Source organism: Dermacentor albipictus, chromosome 9 (genome assembly GCF_038994185.2).
Source record: "Dermacentor albipictus isolate Rhodes 1998 colony chromosome 9, USDA_Dalb.pri_finalv2, whole genome shotgun sequence".
NCBI classification, from domain to species: Eukaryota; Metazoa; Arthropoda; class Arachnida; order Ixodida; family Ixodidae; genus Dermacentor; species Dermacentor albipictus.
The window spans coordinates 12,321,432-12,342,155 of NC_091829.1; the positions used below are offsets into that span (position 1 = coordinate 12,321,432).

Sequence of the window (20,724 nt, forward strand, 5' to 3'; positions counted from 1 at the left end):
GCATGTACCCATGTATTGCTAACACTGAAGTATAAATAATTCTACGTACAATGCTCACAAAGATGGCACACTTTGTGCACACAATGCACACAACGTCCTTCACTACGGCGTGCCTCATAATCAGAAAGTAAAACCCCATAATTTTTAGGTCAGATGCTGGACATGTGCCACACGAATTTCCAGCATTAGCTATGGAAATCTGTTTAATCTGTTCACTAGGCTGTTTGTCACGGCGGAAGACGAGACATCACTAAACCAAGGAGGTCACAGTGGTGCTCCTTCACAACGTAAATAAACGTACTCACACCGCTAGCAAATGAAGGGTCCTACACCGCAGTTCGTTTAAATAACCTGACCAAAATGCGAATGGCCGGCCGCTTCGTTAACTTTCGACCACTACTGCCGGGTCGGCGTTCGGCCTTCTCCCAAAGTTTAACTACGGATTCTTCAGAAAAAGCACGAACAAAGTACGCACGTAAATCTATATCGTCTTCAGCAGGTGGGCTAGCATGTTTCTCACGAGACTATGCCGAATTAACCAAAAATGACGTGCCGCAAATCGGCAAACACACAAACTTGGGTGAGTTGAGGCTCAGCGTTACCACTTCGAACGCCGTTGTTCGGAAAAACGCTCGCGCGAGAGAGCGACGGATGCAAAGAACTCGAACATGCGCGTGACATCCAAGGAGCTACTACAAAGAAGACAAGGAGCTGCTACAACGACGGCAGAACGGCACCTTTTTCGTCAACAGTGGCTGCGAGTCTTCAAAAAACACAGGGTCTGGTCTCGGCGGTGTTTCAGTCATTTTTTTCTTTCCGCCTTGTAGCTGTCACGACCTGGGACACCGCAACGCTACGCTACGCAGCAGGTGCCCAAGAAATGAACACAAGAATCGTCACCAAGCCCGTGGTGCCAGTCCGAGCGCAAATGCAGGTCCACATGCTCACGCGCTCGTTTGTGTAAGCAGAAACCATACAGAAGCAACGACGCAACGAACACATGATTCACATGATCATGCATGGCCTCAACCGGACTGGATCGCTACGGCCACGACCTACTCGTACTCCAGACCTGCACAGATATCCGGCTTCTATGGGAGCCACTAGCTATGGCCACTAGGGCCCACTCTCGTTCGACCGTTGGTCGCTGGTGTCGCTTTTATAACTTGTTTGTTGTGCATAGGAGGAGGAAACGTCTGAACACCTGATACAGTAACTCTATGCCTGATACTTGCTTGTAAACAACTTCACCCTGCAGTTGAATGTAATGGGGGCAACGTTACTAGATAGCGATGGTAACGGGGAACTATTCAAATCTTTGGGTTTTAAAGTAAAATAGACTTTGAACAGGTAGAAATAACTAAACGGGGGCTATCTGATTGGTGGATAATATCAACGCAAAAGTAAAGGAGTAAATACATAGGTATGCAGGGTATGCATGCATATGAAACTCTATGCTTCCAGGTAATATTAGAAAGGCCATTAACACTGGCCATTAGAAAGAAACTCTATGCTTGCGGCCCCTTGCGGCCACATAGCACACGATGAAGGAAACTTGACGTGAGCCAAATCGAGCCGCCGCTAGAGTCACTGGCGGTCTTGGCTATTGGCCGCCATGTTTTCAGGCTGGTGGTTTCGCTCATGGGCGCGATGTTTGTAAACACACGGTGAAAAATGATGTTGCGCCACTAAATTACAGGAAATGAATTCCAGTGTAGTCGTGCTCGCGCTATTCTCCCGTTTCGTAATATTTCTGCTTCAGGTGAGCTTCGCCACGCCTCCTAATCGCAAATTTAACGATCGTTATGTACAGTACAGCAAATAAACGGTACAAATCCTCGAGCAGCGCCTGCCTCGAGTAATCGTTCTTGTAACGGTAGCCTCACGAAACGCTTTTGGGTTGCTTTACCTAGCCAGTCGAGCCTGTGAGCTTCACAAGAAGTGGCGGTCAATTGCTTGCATCCTTCTTGTTAAAGCCTGTTTCTGTTTGACGCAAAAAATGCGCGTGATCGCGGTGTTATAACCACCAGTCAGAACTTTGCCTAATGAAGCATACTTTCTGGAACCAAAGAAGGCAAGCATTCAGGCTGTTATGGCAGTTGCGAGTTGAGTAGAGGCGCATCTTGAGTTTTCGCGCGTTCTCTTTCATTCGTGCTTCGAAAAAGAGCCGCATGTCCGATTTCCTCTTGCCAGGTGGCCTTCAACTGGGCAGTGCCTGACCACAACGCGGACGCCTTTCGTTCACCCTGGCCCGCGAGCAGGGACCTGGGAGACCGCCTCGTCTCGTGGCTCTTCGGTGGCCTGACGCGCTGGGACAGCCAGTACTTCTTGCACATCGCCGAGCACGGCTACACGTACGAGCAGACGCTGGCCTTCTTCCCGCTGTACCCGTGGCTTGTCCGTCAGACGGCTGACGGCCTCGTCGACCCGCTCACGAGCGTCTACCTGTCGCGTCACAGCGTGCTCGTTCTCAGCGGCGTTCTCGTCAACGCGTCCTTTTTCGTCGTCGCCGCCGTGGCTCTGCACCGTCTGACCCACCAGCTCTTCTCCAAGGAGCACGCTGACGAGGCGGTCCTCCTGTTCTGCTTCAACCCTGCCTCCGTCTTCTTCAGTGCCTGCTACAGTGAATCCGTCTTCGCAGCTGTCAGCTTCTTGGGCCTACTGTTGCTCGAGCAAAACAGGCCGAATCTGGCGACGCTGTTCTTCTGCCTGGGCGGCCTGGTTCGGTCCAACGGGTTTCTGTCGGCTGGATTCCTGCTCTATTCCGGCTTCGTCTGTGGGCTGACACCCGTCAGGTCGGTCTTCAGGGCGGCGTTCTGCTTCCTGCCGTTTCTCCTGTTCCAGTGTTATGCGTGGTCGCTTTTCTGCATACCCGACTACTCCCAGAGATTCTCTGCTGCAATCCTGAATCAAGCAGCTGAGTCGGGGTTTAGGCTGGCCGGCCGCAATGCTTCTAAGTGGTGTTCGAATCTAATTCCTTTCTCCTACGGATACGTCCAGTCACACTACTGGGATGTTGGTTTTCTTATGTATTATCGCCTGAAGCAGCTGCCCAATTTTGTTCTTGCTTTGCCAGTTGTCATAGTTATCCTGCACTCCTCGGCCTCTGCCCTAAAGCGCTGCAGTGACAAGCGACACATTCCATACGTTTTGCATGCTGTTGGTTTTCTTGCTATCACAGTTCTCTTTGCAAATGTTCAAGTGGTGACGCGGCTGATTGCTGCTTCAAGCCCAATGTTGTATTGGACAGCGTTTTTCGGACCCAGTCGAGCCGAAAGAAAGTTTCGCTCTGTTGTCTGGGCAGATGTAGCAGTCAACTTGTGGCAAAGTGATACTCATTCAAAGCGTATTGTCACATACTTTGTGGGTTATGCAGTTTTGGGGACAGCTCTGCATGTAAATTTTTTACCATGGACATAAAAAATTAAGTTGGATGTTTCATCGTAGAGTTGTGATAAGTTTTACGTCATGATATGTTTATACCTAAAATGCCGGGGATGAAACCCCCTCGTTTTACGTCCTTACTATGTCACAAAATCCTCTGTGATTTTCTATAATCAATACCGAGCAAATCACATCTAACATTTCTGTGAGGTTTGAGGTTTCAGGGTGAGTTCCACAGAATTAGACAAAGTGCAAGAAGTTGCATGAATGGATAGGTTTTCCATTTAATTACAGGTTGTAACATAGCTTCATTGACACCTGTAGTACCTGCTAAAATATCCTTGTCAAGGAATTCTGTTCAAGATTAGCTGTCTGTTCAAGATAGCCTTGTCTGGGGCCAGCATTTTCGCCAATGTTTATTTCAGCTTTTAGTTCACTGAAGACGCAGGGACAGTTTATACAGACGTAGACGAAGTGCTCACTTGCAACAATTGTTTATTTCCACAAGGATCACACACATATATAGGAGATAAACAACAGCTTACGCAAGCGCATTTGTACAATTTCATAAATTGTGACATGAAGCATGAATTATATCAAAGCAGCAAATGATGATAAAGCCAAGTTGAGAAAGTGCGAAGTTGCAAGATTGAGATTAATCTGTACTGCCATCCCTGCCGAGCCACTCTTTGCATGTGCTAAAGATAATCCAATTCTTTTTTAGAAAGGTCAATAGATGGCACAGTAACGCATGTGTCTCCCAAACTAGTGGCCTTTGTCACTTCTGTGATCTCGCATGTCGTTTACGTGGCCCTTCCTATTATGTAGTACTGTCTGTACTAGTGCTCACATGCACACTTTCTGCAGTGAAAGCTAAGATGGCCCGTAACATGATTTCACATATTGTTCCGTTCTCACAACCTGTCATTCGTGCATCGTCCCATTTGGCTGATTTTTTTTTTTCACATCACAACGGCAGCTCATAAACAATGTTGGTCTCACATTTAACAAGGCCTTATTTGTGGTTTTTCTGGCAACCCAGCCTACTAGCACTGCAGTAGTTGGCCTTGCACGTTTGTCTAAACTGTCTGTCTGCCCCTGTGTCTTTTGTGTGCTAAAAGCTAAAATAGAATACCAACATGCTGAAACTTATCTTCCAAATTTTTGCCAAGTTAGCAGGTTAATTGCAGGTCATCATTGACCCAGTTAAAATAATGAATTGCTAGTATTTCACTTGACAAGTTATACTAAAGTCACATTTGTCTTGACACCAGAAACTTGTATGTTACTTATTCCAGTAACAAAAGTATGATAGTCTGTACGATGTTGATAGAACACCTAGGTATTGATGTCCATTGTTATCATTGGTCCGCAGAAAGGCTTGGGACATCCTTTGTGCTTCTGTCTAATATTGTGGCATATTATAATATTAATATGCCACAATATTAGACAGAAGCACAAAGGATTATTAATATTTAATATTATGCAGCCAGTAGAATGTGCACTACTTTAGAATGAATGTATACATCTGTGTCTCATCTAAAATACTTGGCCCTGAAAAAAATATTCTTGCTTGGCAGCTATTGCTGCTGTTGTTTCAGCAAACTGTTTTTAAATTCAGCATATATTGATTATTAAGTACAATGGCTCTGAGCAGGTGTAGTGTGTGTGTGTGTGTGTGTGCAAAGAAATGAGGGTGTGTTCTCAGTTGAAGATTCTTATGAGCACGCAGACTGGTTAGCATTCCGTGTTTTATGTGCCAAAAGACTCGATGGAGCCAAAGAACACTAGTCATTGCTGGCATGAGCCCAAGACAAACTTGTGATGGTGATTGTCTCCGTATGTACTCGTGAATAAATTATTTCGTACTGGATATTTTGTGTTATCTCATATGGTGAGGGATATCTCATCTGGATATCTCATCTGGATATGGTGAGGATATCTCATCTGATGAGGGATATAGTACTGGAAAGCTGGAGTGTGATATTTCCCAACAACTTTCCTGGAGTCATGTAGTACTGGTATCGCATCAGTATGACAAACTCTCCCAACAACCAATCTAGCCCGAAACACACTAGTACCATAGCATGTGTTCACTATTTTAAGATTTACAAGTTTGGGAGAATAAATACTGAATTCATGTGCTGTGTGTGCGAATTTGGACAGCAATAGCCTGTACGCTTTGTGCCTTTGACAACGACCTTAGTGCAGGATCTCCGAGCTGTTTTACAGCTGCTTTACAACTACAATCTAGTTCAATGCAGCTCAGTTCACTAAGCTCCTTGTCAGAAATCGACTTGGTTAAGCTGTGGTTACAGCACTCATCACAAGAATTTCCCTGTACTCTCTGAGCTGCCAGTAACACCTGTCAATGGAAAAGAAGGGTGCTGTAGTGAGTGCGTGAGCTAGTTGGTCGATATTCGTTTTGCATGGCAAACAGTGCAGACGGTCATACAAGCTCTATACTGTTTGTATCCATCTCATCTCATTGTGTGCATAGTTCACCATGTTGAACAAGAACCAACTAGCTCAGTTTCAAAATTCTATGAAATTTGTTTTACATTTTAGCAAAACAGCACGGAGATGAGAAATGTGAGCCTTCATGCCAACAGCAGTTGGCTAACAGCTGAGGTTTATTTATAGCCTGAGAAAGATGGTGATGCATACAACAACCAATGAAATGAAGCACTGCCGTGTGGTGTTGCAGTTAATGTTCCCTCACTGCCATTGCAGCAACAAATATTGTTGGTGTGATAACCTTTACACCGTAAGAAAACTTTGCACTTTTTGGGGCTTATCTTGACCCCAAACAATAATCATCATCTGTGCTGTGTGCCTTTGTTATTTAACGCTGCTCATTTGGCACTTCCAGATCACGAATAGCATGCATGTTATCGGCGTGTGCACTATTTTTAAGAGAGGAAATGCAAGCAAGATAGATGATGATTACTGTTTAAGGACAAGATACATCATAGAAAGTGTTGACTCCTTTTATATAGGGAAGATACATCCCAAAGGGTGTAAACAGTTTTTTTAGTGTGCACCCAAACTGGCTTTAAATCCTTCCATGCTGCCACACATTACTCCGAGTCACAGCCTTGAGTCTGATTAGTTTGATTGGATGGATGGCTATATTATTATTTGAATTGCATGTCTCGGTGCATTACCTGAACTATGAGAAGTGCTGCAATGGCAGACTCTGGATCAATTTAACCGCCCAGAGTTCTTTAAAATGTACCTAAATTGACGATGTATAAGCGGTTTTGCATTTTACCTCCATCGGAATGGCGCTGCTGTGGCTGAGAATCGAACCCTTGACCTCAGCAGTGCTCAGCAGGAGAATGCCATATAGCCACTGAGTCACTATGGCGAGCACTCACTATTTTTCAATTTCTTTCCCATATAGACTGTCTGACACCTTAATCCAGACCAGTATAAGTTGCTTATGGCAATTACACACTCGTATACCATAGTCATATTTTGTTGTTAATATACAATCTCCACTCAACGGCAGGCAAGAACTCGTGACTCAAAATGATATACATACAGCAGACCTTCCTACCTTGGAACGTGAAAATCCTGCAGATGTAACCACAAGTTACTAAAATATGGTGAAATATATAAAGAATTTTTACATTACTGAACTGCCTGTTTATTGAAGCTTTGCCAACTTTTCTTCTAGGGATGCTGTGAATAGGCACTTGCTTTATAGTCACAGCAATAATGGCTTGTGTCATAGACAAAGAGAAATGTTTATAATGCTCATTCATGAAATATTCATGAAATGGCAGCTGAAATTTCAGTTTACAATATAAAGTTGATATCGCTTCTGCGCCAAGGTCAGAATAATGGACGGGTCTGAAAGAACCATCCGCAATCATATTCATATTCTTTTGAGATCAGTTTTCCTACACTAGATACAAATGAAAAGTGATAAAATTATTAGTTACGATAGTTGTAAACAAGTGCAAAAAAAATTGACATGATAAAAATCGTAAGTGTTGGCAGATATCAATGTGTACAGCTAGGGCCCTCATTGAGCAGTCAATGCCTTGAGTGCTTCCTTTCACCAAGATTTTTAAGTAAAACAGTAGTTCAGCTGCAGGTAACACTGTGAGTGCTGAAAGAGGGAAACGTGCAGACACCTGCCAACCTGTAAACATTAAAATTTGTATAATCCTGTGGACACAATACCAAGGAGGAGGTGATGGCACACGTTTTTTAAAGCTTGTTTAGACGTTTCAGGGATATATAGACCTTTCATTAAAAATAATTTACCTTTAGACACATCACACAAGCAGGCAACACACTGTTTTTAGATCACAGTAACTTTTTTGACAACTTTGGTGATGCCATTGCTTGCTTCAAGAATTTGTCTGTACGTATAAGCTTGCTCAATACAAATACCCATCTTGCATCCTTTCAACATCAGAATATTTCCAACAGACTGTTCAGGAATTAACAAGCGAACTTTTTTCAAACAGCATTTTCCTTTTAGACTACGCAAGATTCCTAATATTGTTGAATGAGCTCAAATTTGTAAACTTTATGAAACCCAGCTATGAAGCTGCATGAAGCATAATGAATGTGATTATAAAAGAAAAAGTGCAATGCCTTCCTGTTCAAAGCCTGGTCAAGGTGCCCAAGAAGAGATTGTATTATAGGAAAAAATTCACCTATGGCTATTTATGCATAGCTTGTAGAAATGGTACAGAAACCACCAAACATGTTCTGTTGGCATTTCACACTATCTAGGGGTAAAGTCTGTTTCCCTGCCCTCTCCCCTTCAAAACATTGGGTTTTAACTATAGTATAGGAAAAGTGAATATCCTATCATAAACTAGTAAATGATAGCTGCAAGATTTGTATCATAAGTAAGGAAAATGCAAAATGATAAGAATATTATTCTCTTGCGATAGAATAGTTGTACTTTAAATTTAGTTTTTTAGCACAAACCATGGATCAAGGAAACATCATAGCAGAAAGGTAAAAAAAAAAAATAATGCTTAATGGCACAAGCCATCATTTCGCTTTAAAGAAAATGCTTGTAATATTGCTCCATTTATTGGCAATAACCAGAACTGCACAAGGAATGTCTGCAAAAAAAAAACTTTTATTACTTCTCTTCATCATGATGTGGCACACGCATACCAGAAGAAAAAAAAAACAGCAAATCAACATTTCTCGCAGGCTTCCATGTACGCATCTTTATACATATTTCTCCACAGGCACACGCGCAGCAAGCATATCACACTTTCAAGGGGGGAAAAAAAAACAGCACTAAAATAACTTTTTTTTTTCCAGAAGGATATTTCGAGAAGGTTAAAAGAAACATGCCGCGCATGCGGGGGGGGGAACGCCCGGGGCAGCGTCACGGCACGATCTTTGACGATCCTGGCGCGTTTTTTAACAAGATACAACACACACCAACCTGTGAAAAGTGACTTGGACAACACAAAAAAAGACACACATAGGCACAGCTGTACAATGACAACGGCACACACACACACATGAACCATCTGCTTACAATTTGTACAGGGTGGGAATGGAGGAAAAAAAAAACTAAAACAAAAAAATAAACAAACACCTTAAAAAGCTGCAGTACACGGCACTGAAAAGCATAAATTATTTCCCTCTTGCGCGACACTTTTTTTTTTATTCCCACTCGCGTTGCGGCGGTGTTCGCCCGTCCGCGATTGAGGTAAAATTCGCCCAGGTTTCCCTCACCTCGAAAAGATCCCCTCCCGTGGCAGACTGCTTATTGCTTCTCTGCTGAAAGCAATTGACGCAGCGAACAACGCAGTTCGCTGGGCGTCCTTCGACAAAAGCGCGCCTGCACCTCCTGGCCTTGGTTAGCAGGCGCATATGAATTCTCAGCCCCTCCCCCTTTCCCTTCTCCCTCAGAAAATACGAATGAAAGGGAATGCCACCTTTCAAAAGCGTACGTATGGGGTGGCAGGCAACGTCAAGTTAGTTGAAGACGATGGGAAAGACAAACAAAAGTACTTAAAGGGGGGAAAAAATGAAGCACCTTGGAGATAAATCTAGATTTGGCACACGGCTGCAAAAGACACACTGCGAACAAAAGCGTGACGTCACACGGCCTGTCTCACTTGTTGGAGGCCGACAATGGTCGGACGACGCGTCTTTTTTTTTTTTTTCGTCGCGCGTTGACGCTACCCTGTTGCTTGATGGGTAAAAAAAGTGAAAGAAAAAAAAAGTAACTTGGAGATCAAGGGGACAGGCGGGCGGAAGGAAATAAGGTGATGATGTAGTATTATTCCCATACTTTGCAAAAATGAGAGCCCATGTGAGATGATTGGCTGGTAATTAAGAAAAGAAACCACAGTGGGCTTGAATGGAAAGCTGCCATTGACAAAACCTTTCAATACATCTGTCAACCGCGACGGCCAATGTGACAATCACAGTAAGGTGCCAAAAAAATGTTTTAAATAAAAGAAAGTTATGTTCCTCATGCAATCTGAGCTATTTGTTGAGCTGCAACACTGCAAATATTGCAAAACAGCAGGAAGCCTTGCAAGAGCACCCACTTGGTGGCTGCCGTCAAACCCGCAATCTCCGATCATGCACCCGCAGCTCAACGATGCACATTGCAACCAACATAAAGCACCGAAACCTGCCAAATGCAATGCTTGGACGTAGGAAAAGAAGGCAAACATTCTGCTCTTCCAAGAATTGCAGCATGGCGTGATGGACAGCACCCAGCTCCGTGAACTCAATAAACATGCGAATTTCCAAGTCTTGACAATGATTTTATGCTGCAGGTGCTACACAAACAATAAAGAACGCGAAATCATGTCCTGCGAACATGGTATGACTGCCTAGAATTTTCAATAAGGCTAATCTGGCTAAAGGAATGATACTTCAATGTACCTTACAGAGCACAGAATGAACGACAACTAAAGATCTGCCGTGTCCAATTCTACCAGCTACGTGATTCACTAGTATAGAGACCCGCAACCCTTTGATTAATAAGTTATTCACATTACAGACAATGAGAACGGCAAATCTGTATTGCATTAGGCTTGCGAGTTTCCTGCAATACGATCCAGACTGAAATGTGGCACTGCCGTCTATGAAAGTTTCATAGTGTACCCATTGTGGTTGTGCCAAGATGCAAGAAGATTTGGCTAAAGCTTAACTTTGCCTAAAACTTGGCATTGGCTGCACAGATCAAGCCTTTTTGGAATTAGACCACCAAAGCAAATCTTGGAATTTTTGTAGCACCTTCTGCATTGCTTGCTCACATGTCACGTGTTATTGAAAATAAATGGAAGCATTGCCAATCAAAGTTAGCTGCAAGCACAAAAATTATCTTCTTTCGAAATAAAATGACCCACAGATGGCAATGTTTGATGTTCAACAGGTATAGTGGCGTCGTTTTTCATTCCAGGCAGGTGTTAACAGGTACACAAAGATATGAGATTAAAAAATAAATGTTTAGAACATTCGACAAGTGGGAAAAAACGAGACAGGGAAAAGATGTGATGACGCTGGGGACAAGGCAAGCTCTCTCCCGTTTTGAGCATTTTTCTTGCATGTGCAGGCCATTATTCAAGATGAGCCATGAAAGTGATGACCACTCCTGATCGTTTATTTTTAATTTTTTGCATCTCCTCTGTCTTCTTCCTTTCCTCACTGACAAAAAGAAACCAAGACTGGGTCAGAAAATCACGTATTCCGTTAGGCAACAATGATGGGAAGAGAGCCATGCACGGTGGGACATTGTGTGTATGCCGGGAAAGGAGGAAAGAGAAAACTGCAACTAGAAGGAAATGCAGTCTTAGCAGTGCCTTGCAAACTTTGCCATGAGGCCACACACCGATTTGTACTAGTAGACATGAGTGTCAGTTGTACCTGCCTACTTTCTACTTATGCAGTAAATCACAAAAATGCTACACGTATACCTGAAAGCTTAGAAGTGGTGGGTTGGAATACTGCGTTCGTATTTTTAGATGATCACCTTCGGGGACACTTTTGACTTTCACAAGAATTCATGGAACTAGTGCCGGATGTGTTGGTGTACACGGGTGACAACATTCCTGGCACTGTGTTAAGAATGCTGTCACTCGTAGACGCTGTTGCATCCAGCGCCAGTCATGCGGAATCTCGCAAAAGTGAACATTCCTGAAAGTGCTCATGTGAGAATATGGCCCCTATCCTATAAGCAACCTTTCTTTTCACTAGTAAATTTGGCAACAAGTACCATACTAACCCTAATTGGCTGAAGTTATTCAGGTGCGGGCACCCAAATTATTGCATTTCTGTGTTCAGGTAATCCACAATACGATTGTTGGCATTTCCTTGCCCGATTTTAATCCGCTTAATTACTGGCCATAGTTTTACGGCTAAGTGCATGCCAAAAGTGCTTGAAGTGAGGAACAAGGTGGCAGTTGTTTTGCAAAAACTAGTCAGTCTACTGCCTCAGACAAGATACTACAGTCTATTTAAAACAACTAGAGAATGTGAAATGTGCGTCCTTCCCTCCAATGCAGAGCATGGAAGTAAATACAACTGATTTCCTGGTCGAACAATGGCCGATGACAATTCAAGTTAGATATGTGTTCATAGAGACAAGTGAGAAGGGTTGTTTAATAAATACCTTGTACTACATTGCCTTGATTAAAACGCTAAACCTTCAGAGCCCATTTTCACAATTGAATTTTCAATGATTGTTGAAAGCGCATGTGTGCCAGCGGTAATAAACAAACTTAGAATGCATAAAATAATGTGTGATGTACGCACCCCACCGCTACAGGAATAATGTGTATGGAAGTAAAGACCACTTATTAATTATTTAAACAAATGCTGACTATTGCAAAGGTAAGAAATTTTTAACAAAGCCAACCTTTCAGGTGCACAAGACATGAGACTGCACATCCTTCCAGCTACATTGTATGGGAAATACTGTGGTGACGATGGTGTGAAGAAAAAAATCAACAGTGATAGGGAGGGCATAGAGGCGTGTTGCTGATGCACCTGCAGTTGTATGCAGTGAAGTTTCTCGGCCTTGTCAGCTGTCAGACCGCAGCAGAGGTTTCATTCCTTTTTTTTTTCCCCTTAGAGCTCCATGGACGGGATCTCACTTGTGAGGAACACAGAACAACTTTGCTTTCAATAATAAACTAGCACAATGCTCAACACTTCTTAGCTTGACTTGAAGATAAGAAAGAGATAAAAAAATTAAAAAGCTAAAAATAACGGTAGAGACCACAGTGAAGAAGACGACGACGGAGACTTCTCTTTTTTATGATAAATAACTTAGGCTTATGGCTGACGTGATGAGTGACGTATCTTGTTGTATTTTCACTTTTTTTTTCTTTTGTTCCTCATTCTCCTCTCGGTTGCACTATAAAATTGAGCAGAAAAATCACTCCCCTTCCAATTTTGCATGGGTAAGCAAAGGTCAGGTCGGGTGGCATGGAGTGGGGGGAAGAAGAAACGAAAACAACTCGTGCTTGTCCAAAATAAAAAGAGAGAAAAGGGTTCTCTGAGAACATCATTACTACAGTGGGCCAAAAATGTGCGTAGAGACTCTCTCAGCACAGCGATAGTTCTCTCGCTCTTTCTAAACACAACACCTGCTTGGCACTGAAAGAAACAAGCTGCACACTCGTCTTCCATGTGAGACAGGTTTACGTTACCACAAACATGGCACACTATAAACACATCTCGAGTCAGTGGGCGAGGTATAAGGGGAAAAAAAAAAAACAGAGCAAGCTGCCTTACATAAAATGACAGAAGCAGCCATAAAGAAAGTCAGCTGCGTGTGTCCCTTCCCAGTGACCTATGGTATCTAGCTGCGTTAGCACACAACTGTTAAAGAAAGATAATCTTGCAAGTGCTATATGGGTGGGCCCCTTGGCAAGTTAGCTTTACAATTTGCCCACTGAGGCCGTTCTGCCAAAAGCTAACTAGGTAAAAGAAGTTCAGCATCTCTTGGCAAAAGGACCTTTTCTTTCTGCATCTTCCCCCCCACTATATTTATATATATATATTTTTTATTTTCACCAGTCTTGTAAAATGTTTAAACAAAACTAATGAGGAGCACGGTACCAGGAACAACTGCCAACAAAACGAGAAAAACAACAACCAGTGAGGGGCCCCGTCAACATCGAAGCCACTGAGAAAAGGGGGGCCAAAACACTTATGATCTCAAAAAAAGATGGCACGGACATCTGAGTGCTGGTACCTCTTCAGCACGACCGCTGTAAGAACAGCACAGTTCATCGAAATCACATCTGTCCTACCGAGATGAAGCCATGCGCCTCCTCGATGGTGGCACCAAAGAAACACGTGAGGCGGGGGGGCTCCGCGGGCCACATCGAGCCTTGTTGAGCAAAAGAAAGTCGGCTGCAGTCACGCGCACAGACAAGAAAGAGGCCTTCAAAGTTGTGTTTTGGAACCTGAGCACTCCCTGTCCCACAGTGTCCACAGCCCCCTCGAGGTGCCCCCAAACTGTGCAACCCACCCGACCCGTGTCACGCGTGTGGGAAATGGAGTCACGCACCGATGACTCGGGCTTGGAGAACACACAACTGCCGAGAAAGATGACGCGCGCAAGAGAGGGGCCGCGTTTTTCCTTCCATCCTTCCCCAACTGACAGGGTGAGAGAAGCGGTCAAGTCACTTGGGGCCAAAGAACCCCGCGGCAGCCGCTGTCGCGCCTGAGGGCCCAGACGTTGTCGCACCCTGGCTCCGGGTATTTGTGGCATAGAGCTGCTGCTGAAAGTTGTGGAACTGCACCGCGTAGTTGGGGTCAGCCGTTGTGGGTCCATAAAAGGGGCTTTGCTTGTAGCTGAATGCCTGGCCAACAGTCGGAGGTAGCGGCTGCGACACCACGTCACCACCTGCACCGCCTCCGGGAGAGGCTGGCCGCAGTCCCTTGCCACCCTGAAATATGGCACCCACAGGCAACCCTCCATGCTGGGGCCCATTGGGGCCGCCGCCATATGCTTCCATTGGGGGCAAGCCGCGCGCTCCCGCGTAAGCCCCAGGACCGCTGGGCCCTCCTCGCATCATCATGACAGGACCTGCCCTCTGAGGCGGTCCCGATAGCGGGAAGTACTGCAGGTTCTGCGTGGGCACCTTTGTGTCGAGGTTGGCCAGTGGCGTCGTAAAACGCTGGAGGAACTCCAGACTCGGTGCTCGGTGCGGCGGCGCTGCCACTGGGTTCTGAGGTCGCGCAGGGAGGTACTGGATAGTGTTGGGGGCACCGAGTTTCACTTGCACATTGGCTCCACCTCCGAAGGAGGCAGCCGCAGCCGCTGCAGCAGCGGCAGCAGCAGAATTCGCGGAACCACGGCCTCGTGCACGAGGTCCGGGTGAGTTGCGAGCAGGGGCCATTGCAGGATACGGTGCTGCTGCTGTGGCAGCCCCCCTTCCGTGAGACATCATGGGTCCACCGCCCCCACCACCCATGAACTGTGCCGAGGCAGGCTCGAGGGGCACCATGCAGCCGGGACTTCCGCGATGAGGTCCGTTTAGTGGGTCCGCCGGTACATCTCCTTTGCCGCTGCCATCAAAAGGGGGCGTCATCTTCTGCAGGCTCTGGATGTGAGGCGAGTGGGGAACATCGCCAGCATAGCCACCGCCAGGCCGTGGGAAGCCTGTAGTGCTCATCATTGGCTCTCCAAAATCACGCACTCCCGTTGCTGGCCCCCCCTGAGAAGCCCCAGGAAATGCAGCCCCCTGGTGCGGCGGCATAGCACCAGCAGGAAAGCCCTGGTGGTGCGGTGCAGGGAAGCGGCCCTGCTGCGATGGGTCCGATGGGTCTGGCTCGGGCCCTACACCAACCCTGCACCGCGGGTCCATGTAGCTGAAGCCTGGTGCTTCGTGCGGTGCCCCTCCTGGGAATCGTGTGTCATAGGGGGGACTCGTTGCAAAGCGTGGGCCCCCCGTTCCATCCGACATGGACGGACCCATGCGATGAGTGGCGCCTTCCATGCCCGACGAACACGAAGAATGGTACGATCCCTGGGAATTCTCCGAGGCCAGGCTGGGGCCCATGTCCAGAGGCGGGATTCTGGAATTGATCCAAGCAAGTCCATGAGTCGCCACAGACTCTCAAGCATCATATACAAATTTTTCTGTGCTGTAGTAAACAAGGCAAACAGACAAGCACAAACACTGAAGCGTCAACAGCACGAAAGACAAGGTGCAGTAATCAGCCAGCTAACGGATTCATGTGTCTCTACAGATAAAGCATAACATGTACATCCAGGCACACACAGAGCAAGCATACTCAGTGTGTCCAGCTTTTCTAAAGTGTTCTGGAGTTTGCATTGCCACATCATAAAACTGTTACAGCCCACAGCACATATGTCCTTGAAATGCATTTAGCGGAGTGGTTAACAACCCGGATGTCTAATGTGGCATCATCTCATGGAAAGAAATCAAAATACTTCTATGCTAACAGAGGCATCTACCGCAGGCCTCAAGAGTGGAAGTGGCGCCACTTGTTCACTGGTGGTAGCACTGACAATCACACAGGTGTTATAAAAAAGGCCTCAATGGCGGAAATATAGTTTTTAGCTGTTCTCCATGCGGCACACCATGTGCACTACGCCTATTTGGACGATCTGGACCAATGGCCATTCAAGCATTGCCATCTTATCGTTGCTGTCAACATTTGCACGGCCCAAGTCAGCGTGACTGTGGCACGACACGTCGCTGTCATGCAAAGTTACAAAGAGTCGCCAGTTACTATGCCATTATATTGAGAGACCACAGTTTGTCGACAATGTGTTCGCTTCATTTATATTGTTACTAATAATGGTACGTGATGGTGTTCTACCTTTCGAATTTTGTACCTTTTTTAGTGGAAGCCCTGAAGTGACAAAAAAAAAGAAACATAGCTTTACAGCTCTTGGCATGCGTATGGCAGCAGCCGTGACAGCAAGACTTGCAAAATGCCTGCATGCCGCATTAGTTTCCGCGTCCAGCCATGTAGAACGATTCGCTATTGTATGCATAATTTCACATTGCATATGACTTCATTATAAGGACATTATTTGAATTAGAGCAATAGATTTCTATTATTTCATTCCAGTTAATGTTATTTTTTTATTAATTCAATCCTGAAGAATTCCTAGCTAGTGCTCATATGTTTATATTGGTCAAGACATTCGTTACTTTCACTTTGATTCTAAAATAGGCCCTCACCAGAACTGAACTTGACTGGTCAAGCACATATGCACCGACCTACAATGGTAATCTTAATGGCTGCAATGTCTGTATGTCTGTGTTGGCAGTGTTCCAAGACAGTGAACGCTTTTAAGACATGTTATCTGCCACCAAAACTGCCAATTGTTGGGTTACTTTCAGCAGAGATTTCTTTGAGCATTTTGTAAACACTGACTGCGGAGTTCTTTGAAGATAGATGACATTTTTGTGCTTTGTGATCGGTGTCAGGGCCTGGCTCTTGGTACGTGTTTGCATGCAATGGATGTGGAGATCAATGAATGCTGTGGAACTGTTTTTTCGCATGAGGCCAGCACTGAGGATGCATTCAAGTGCAGTGAAATCTCGATAAACGAAAATCCCTTAAACGGAACTGCTTCTTAAACGGAACACCATTCTTATGATTGGTTGGTTTTGTATTCATGGAATTGTATTCAGCTTTGTCTCTCAGTAAATGGAACTCTTGATAAACAGAACCAATTTCTGTGGTCCCTTAAGGTTCCGTTTAAAGACAGTCCCCTGTACATCAGTACATTGCTCAACCTACTTTCTTAGCCCTTTCGCTGTCACGGACGTACCGGTACGTCATTGCGCTTCCCCCCCCCACAGTGTCACTGACGTACCGGTACGTTCTCTATCGTGCATTCAAAATTTCGCGCCTGAACGCAAAGCTGGCGCTCCTGGATTGGCCACGCCATCTGTTGACTCTTTCTACAAGATCGTATATTCGCCTCGACCTGTGTTAGTCCATGTATTGAAGAGTACGGTGCAACTGCCACTCCCCACTTTTTCTTTGCTGAGTGGCATGGTGGCTCCGCGTTCGCTGGATCATGCGTCGCGCGTGTGTGGTTGTGGGTTCAAGGGTTGTTCTGCCCTCTCCGCTGGTTTGAAGGTTTTTATTTTTGTTCTGTTGGTGTGCCTGCTATGGCGCGTCAAGTTCAGGCGCACGTGCCGTTGCCTCTCCGAAAAGAGTGACTCGATTGCTGCTTTCGTGCTCTCGCCGCACCCTCGCTTCCGACTCGCAGCAGTAAACGTAAAGCTCTTCGAATTCTGCTTTAGCCTTTTTCCATCTCCCTCTGTCTTGATCACGCAACGTCCCGTTTATCTCCGTTGTGCGGGCGACTGAAAGCGCATCCTCCCTGCGCGCGGTTACTTTCGGATGGCTCAGCGCGCGGGACCTTCGTCTGCTCATTGGAGCGGTGGCTCAATTCCGATTCAGAATACGAGCCGAGCTCGGATTCGGACTCGGACACAGTTGCATGCGAGGAATAGTGTTCCACATCATCAGATTCGAATGTTGAATGGATGTTATAGTCAGGCTGATGATGATGATGTTTACTAACAACAGCTGCAGAACACTGAAATGTGCATATTGCATTGACTATGTTATTTGTATACCAATTAGTATAATCAAAAATAAATTGCTATGTTCATTCCCTGTTATGCTCGTTCCCTGAAACCAAGCCGACACTGGGGGTGCGTCACGGCCAGAAAGGTCTGACAGCGAAAGGGTTAAGCATGTTTCAAGTGAAAACAACAGCTTGCAAGTGAACGATTACCATATTTACGCGATCCTAATATGGAGCTTATTTCCCTAGAAAAGGGTGTGAAAATTGCCTGTGAACCATGTTTGCAGCATTGGGAACAGTGAACACATACTGTAAATAGAAGTTTTTCTGCAACAACGGTACTCAGTGCTGCCTCGCATCACCTGTCTGCTTGTCCCATTCTTTCGGAGCATTCCAAAGATAAAAATGAAACAAATGACGTGTTCGAATGGATGTCTGAGAGTGCTCTGGCAGCACTACAAAGGTTGTGTAAGACAGCAACTAAGCTTTAACACAAACATAAGCAAGGCTCCAATGGTAATAACTAGGTCTACTTAACTTTATCTGCTCATCCTAGCACTATGGCTTTCAAGCTGTCTGTTAATTTTCTAGCACAGCACTCTAAATTGACTAGTCAAATGTGCCACAACGGTGTTTAGTGACTGGAGAAAGTCGTGTTGAGCCGCTCACTCTGATGGGTGACCGAGGCCTTGGAGCATGCCCTGTTGCTGGGACATGACCCCCTGTGTCGCTGCCGTTGGCCCCATGGGGTTCTGTCCCATGGGATTCCCCCCGTGAGGGGGTCCTCCCTGTGCGCTCAGGGGCCCCTCGGGCACCCCCAGGTTGGCCTGCTTCTGGATAGTGAGCTCCTGGCTCTCCAGGGAGCCCAGGTACTGGATCTGCTGCGGTGAGGGCACGGGCATCAGGCCGGGCTCACTTTTCATTCCAGGATGACCTGCAAGGGCAAAGGCCACCCAAGGCAAGTGAGACACTCTTGCTTTATGTACTCTTCCCACTCCTGCAATGTCCCAGTGTCATGGAATAGCAGTATGTATAAATAAATAACAAATAAATAACGATGATTTTCAAAACGAGACAGCCACAATGCATTTCTGGCCCCTGCAATCACTTCCAGTGCCTACTGCACACAAAAGCCCGACCTTTAAGATTGGTTTCTATTATTCCAGGAGAGACATCCCTAGGGAGTGCAATTTGGACACCAGCAATTATTGCTATTGTTGTTCTAGTAGTGGTAGTAGAAGTAGTAGTTGTGGGAATCCTCGTGTCCCATGACAGTCACGTGCGCCGCAAACGTGGCGTTGGGCACAAGCACGAGAGGTATGGGGAGAGGGGAGGGAAGCCTTCCTTTCGTAGGTGGCACACGGGAGTCGCAAGCGTGAGCAGTGCCGCTGGGCATGTCAAGTGAGATCTGTTTGACATTGCCAGAGTCTCTTTGGTCGCCAGCAAGTGGAAACTGTAGAAGGCTCCGCTGCCTGTACCCCAGCGTGCAAGTGTGAAGCCCCTCTTTACCTAGCGCATTAATGTCTTCAAGAGAATCCTCATTAACCTAACTATAGCTAGCTGGCCTGCTCGAAGTGATTGTTGCAACCGTTATACATGTTTTCCGAGTGTACAGATGGTTGCTGTCCATTGTTTGCTCAAGCTTGTATCTGACTGCAGCACCGGACTGCACACCGTATACTACACACTATAGCATGCAGAGGCCTAGTGTCACTGGCATGCCCTTGACCCTACACGATCCAGTGAGTCCTTGTTTAAAAAAGTCGCATTCAACATGGAAATATCTTCATATCCAATATTAAAGCATGCACGCTGACATTGATGGAAAAAAAAATTGGTTTAAAATTTTATATTTGCTTTGTTATGCTAAACAGCTGTTAAGCCCAGACCACATATACTCTTACTGACGCATGCAAGCTCGCGTCTATGCAGCTCGTGCCAGCCGCGCTGATGACATTTCTGCTTTTGTACTTTGTCAGCAGTTCTTTAACACTAAATGTAGCGAGGGACACTACCAATTCAGCCCAAGCCACAGGGACAAGTTGGGCCAAGCAGCTAAGTTGTCAAGGCTGCATTTGCAGCATTTGTCATGCATGTTCTGTGCATTCAGCATTTCTTCCAATAGCGAAATGGTGTCAGGTGACTTTTTGGTTGCTGTACGAAATTTTTGCCACTTAGAATTATCAGGCAGCTACAAATGGTGCCTACTCCACTGTCAATGTCTATGCCAATTAGAGGGCGGTGACCAAGTGAGCGAAGTGCCGGACAATGACGTAGCGAAGAAACCCATGATCACGAGTCTGTTGCAGCACGGTCAATCTCTGTTCATGGTGGCAGGAGATGGATATTTCGTGCACGCACCATACTTTCATCAATCTGTTGCTGCAGCATGACAATGACTGAAATACAGGTTGCATGCAGCGCATGGGCATGCAACAATCCGTTGACAAGTTCTTTAATGCGTTATCATCAGGAGAGCCAAATTAGAAAAAAGTATATGTGAAGTGTGGGAAGCCAGTCATGTGGTAGATGCAGGTCATGTGGTACATATATACCGTAAATTCACGAGCGAGAGCCCTTACCCGTGCAAACACCCCCCTTCACTTTCGAAAGATTTGAACTTGGCACTAACTACTGAACAACTGACCCCTCCCTTTCTTCACCCTGTTAACCGCTTCATACATCTTCACCAGACCGCTTGGCAACAGTTTTGTTGTCAATATTTTTCGAAACTACATATTAAATTGCATAAAATTATGCAATTTGGTGCTGAGGAGAAATTTATTGTT

At 45.6% G+C, this 20,724-nt stretch overlaps 3 protein-coding genes across 11 annotated transcripts in view; 1 reads left to right on the plus strand and 2 right to left on the minus strand.

Moving 5' to 3' along the window:
* The window catches only part of LOC135911122 (membrane-associated tyrosine- and threonine-specific cdc2-inhibitory kinase-like), a 47,722-nt gene extending 46,663 nt beyond the window's left edge, over nucleotides 1-1,059 (minus strand). Inside the window, exon 1 of the mRNA XM_065443247.1 lies at nucleotides 738-1,059. Within this exon, the coding sequence (XP_065299319.1) occupies nucleotides 738-806 (69 nt within the window). The 5' untranslated portion in view covers nucleotides 807-1,059. The remainder of the gene's footprint in view (nucleotides 1-737) is intronic.
* A 545-nt stretch (nucleotides 1,060-1,604) lies between these two features.
* PIG-V (phosphatidylinositol glycan anchor biosynthesis class V) lies at nucleotides 1,605-5,257 on the plus strand. The gene is made up of 2 exons (XM_065443246.1): nucleotides 1,605-1,762; nucleotides 2,194-5,257. Exons 1-2 carry the CDS (start codon nucleotides 1,703-1,705, stop codon nucleotides 3,418-3,420), a joined length of 1,287 nt encoding a protein of 428 aa, XP_065299318.1. The 5' UTR covers nucleotides 1,605-1,702; the 3' UTR covers nucleotides 3,421-5,257.
* Nucleotides 5,258-8,479: 3,222 nt separating this feature from the next.
* Nucleotides 8,480-20,724, minus strand: part of LOC135911119 (collagen alpha-1(I) chain-like) — a 162,609-nt gene continuing 150,364 nt past the window's right edge. For all 9 annotated transcript variants that reach the window (XM_065443239.2, XM_065443237.2, XM_065443244.2 and 6 more), the window contains 2 exons: nucleotides 18,605-18,869; nucleotides 8,480-15,429 (listed from right to left, as the gene is read on the minus strand). In XM_065443239.2, coding sequence (XP_065299311.1) covers nucleotides 14,031-15,429; nucleotides 18,605-18,869 — 1,664 coding nt within the window. In that variant the 3' untranslated portion in view covers nucleotides 8,480-14,030. The remainder of the gene's footprint in view (nucleotides 15,430-18,604; nucleotides 18,870-20,724) is intronic.

Coding starts and splice junctions, on each gene's coding strand:
- PIG-V (XM_065443246.1), top strand. CDS start 1,703: ATGAATTCCAGTGTAGTCGTGCTCGCGCTATTCTCCCGTTTCGTAATA. Junction 1,763..2,193: donor TCGTAATATTTCTGCTTCAG/GTGAGCTTCGCC, acceptor TCCTCTTGCCAG/GTGGCCTTCAACTGGGCAGT.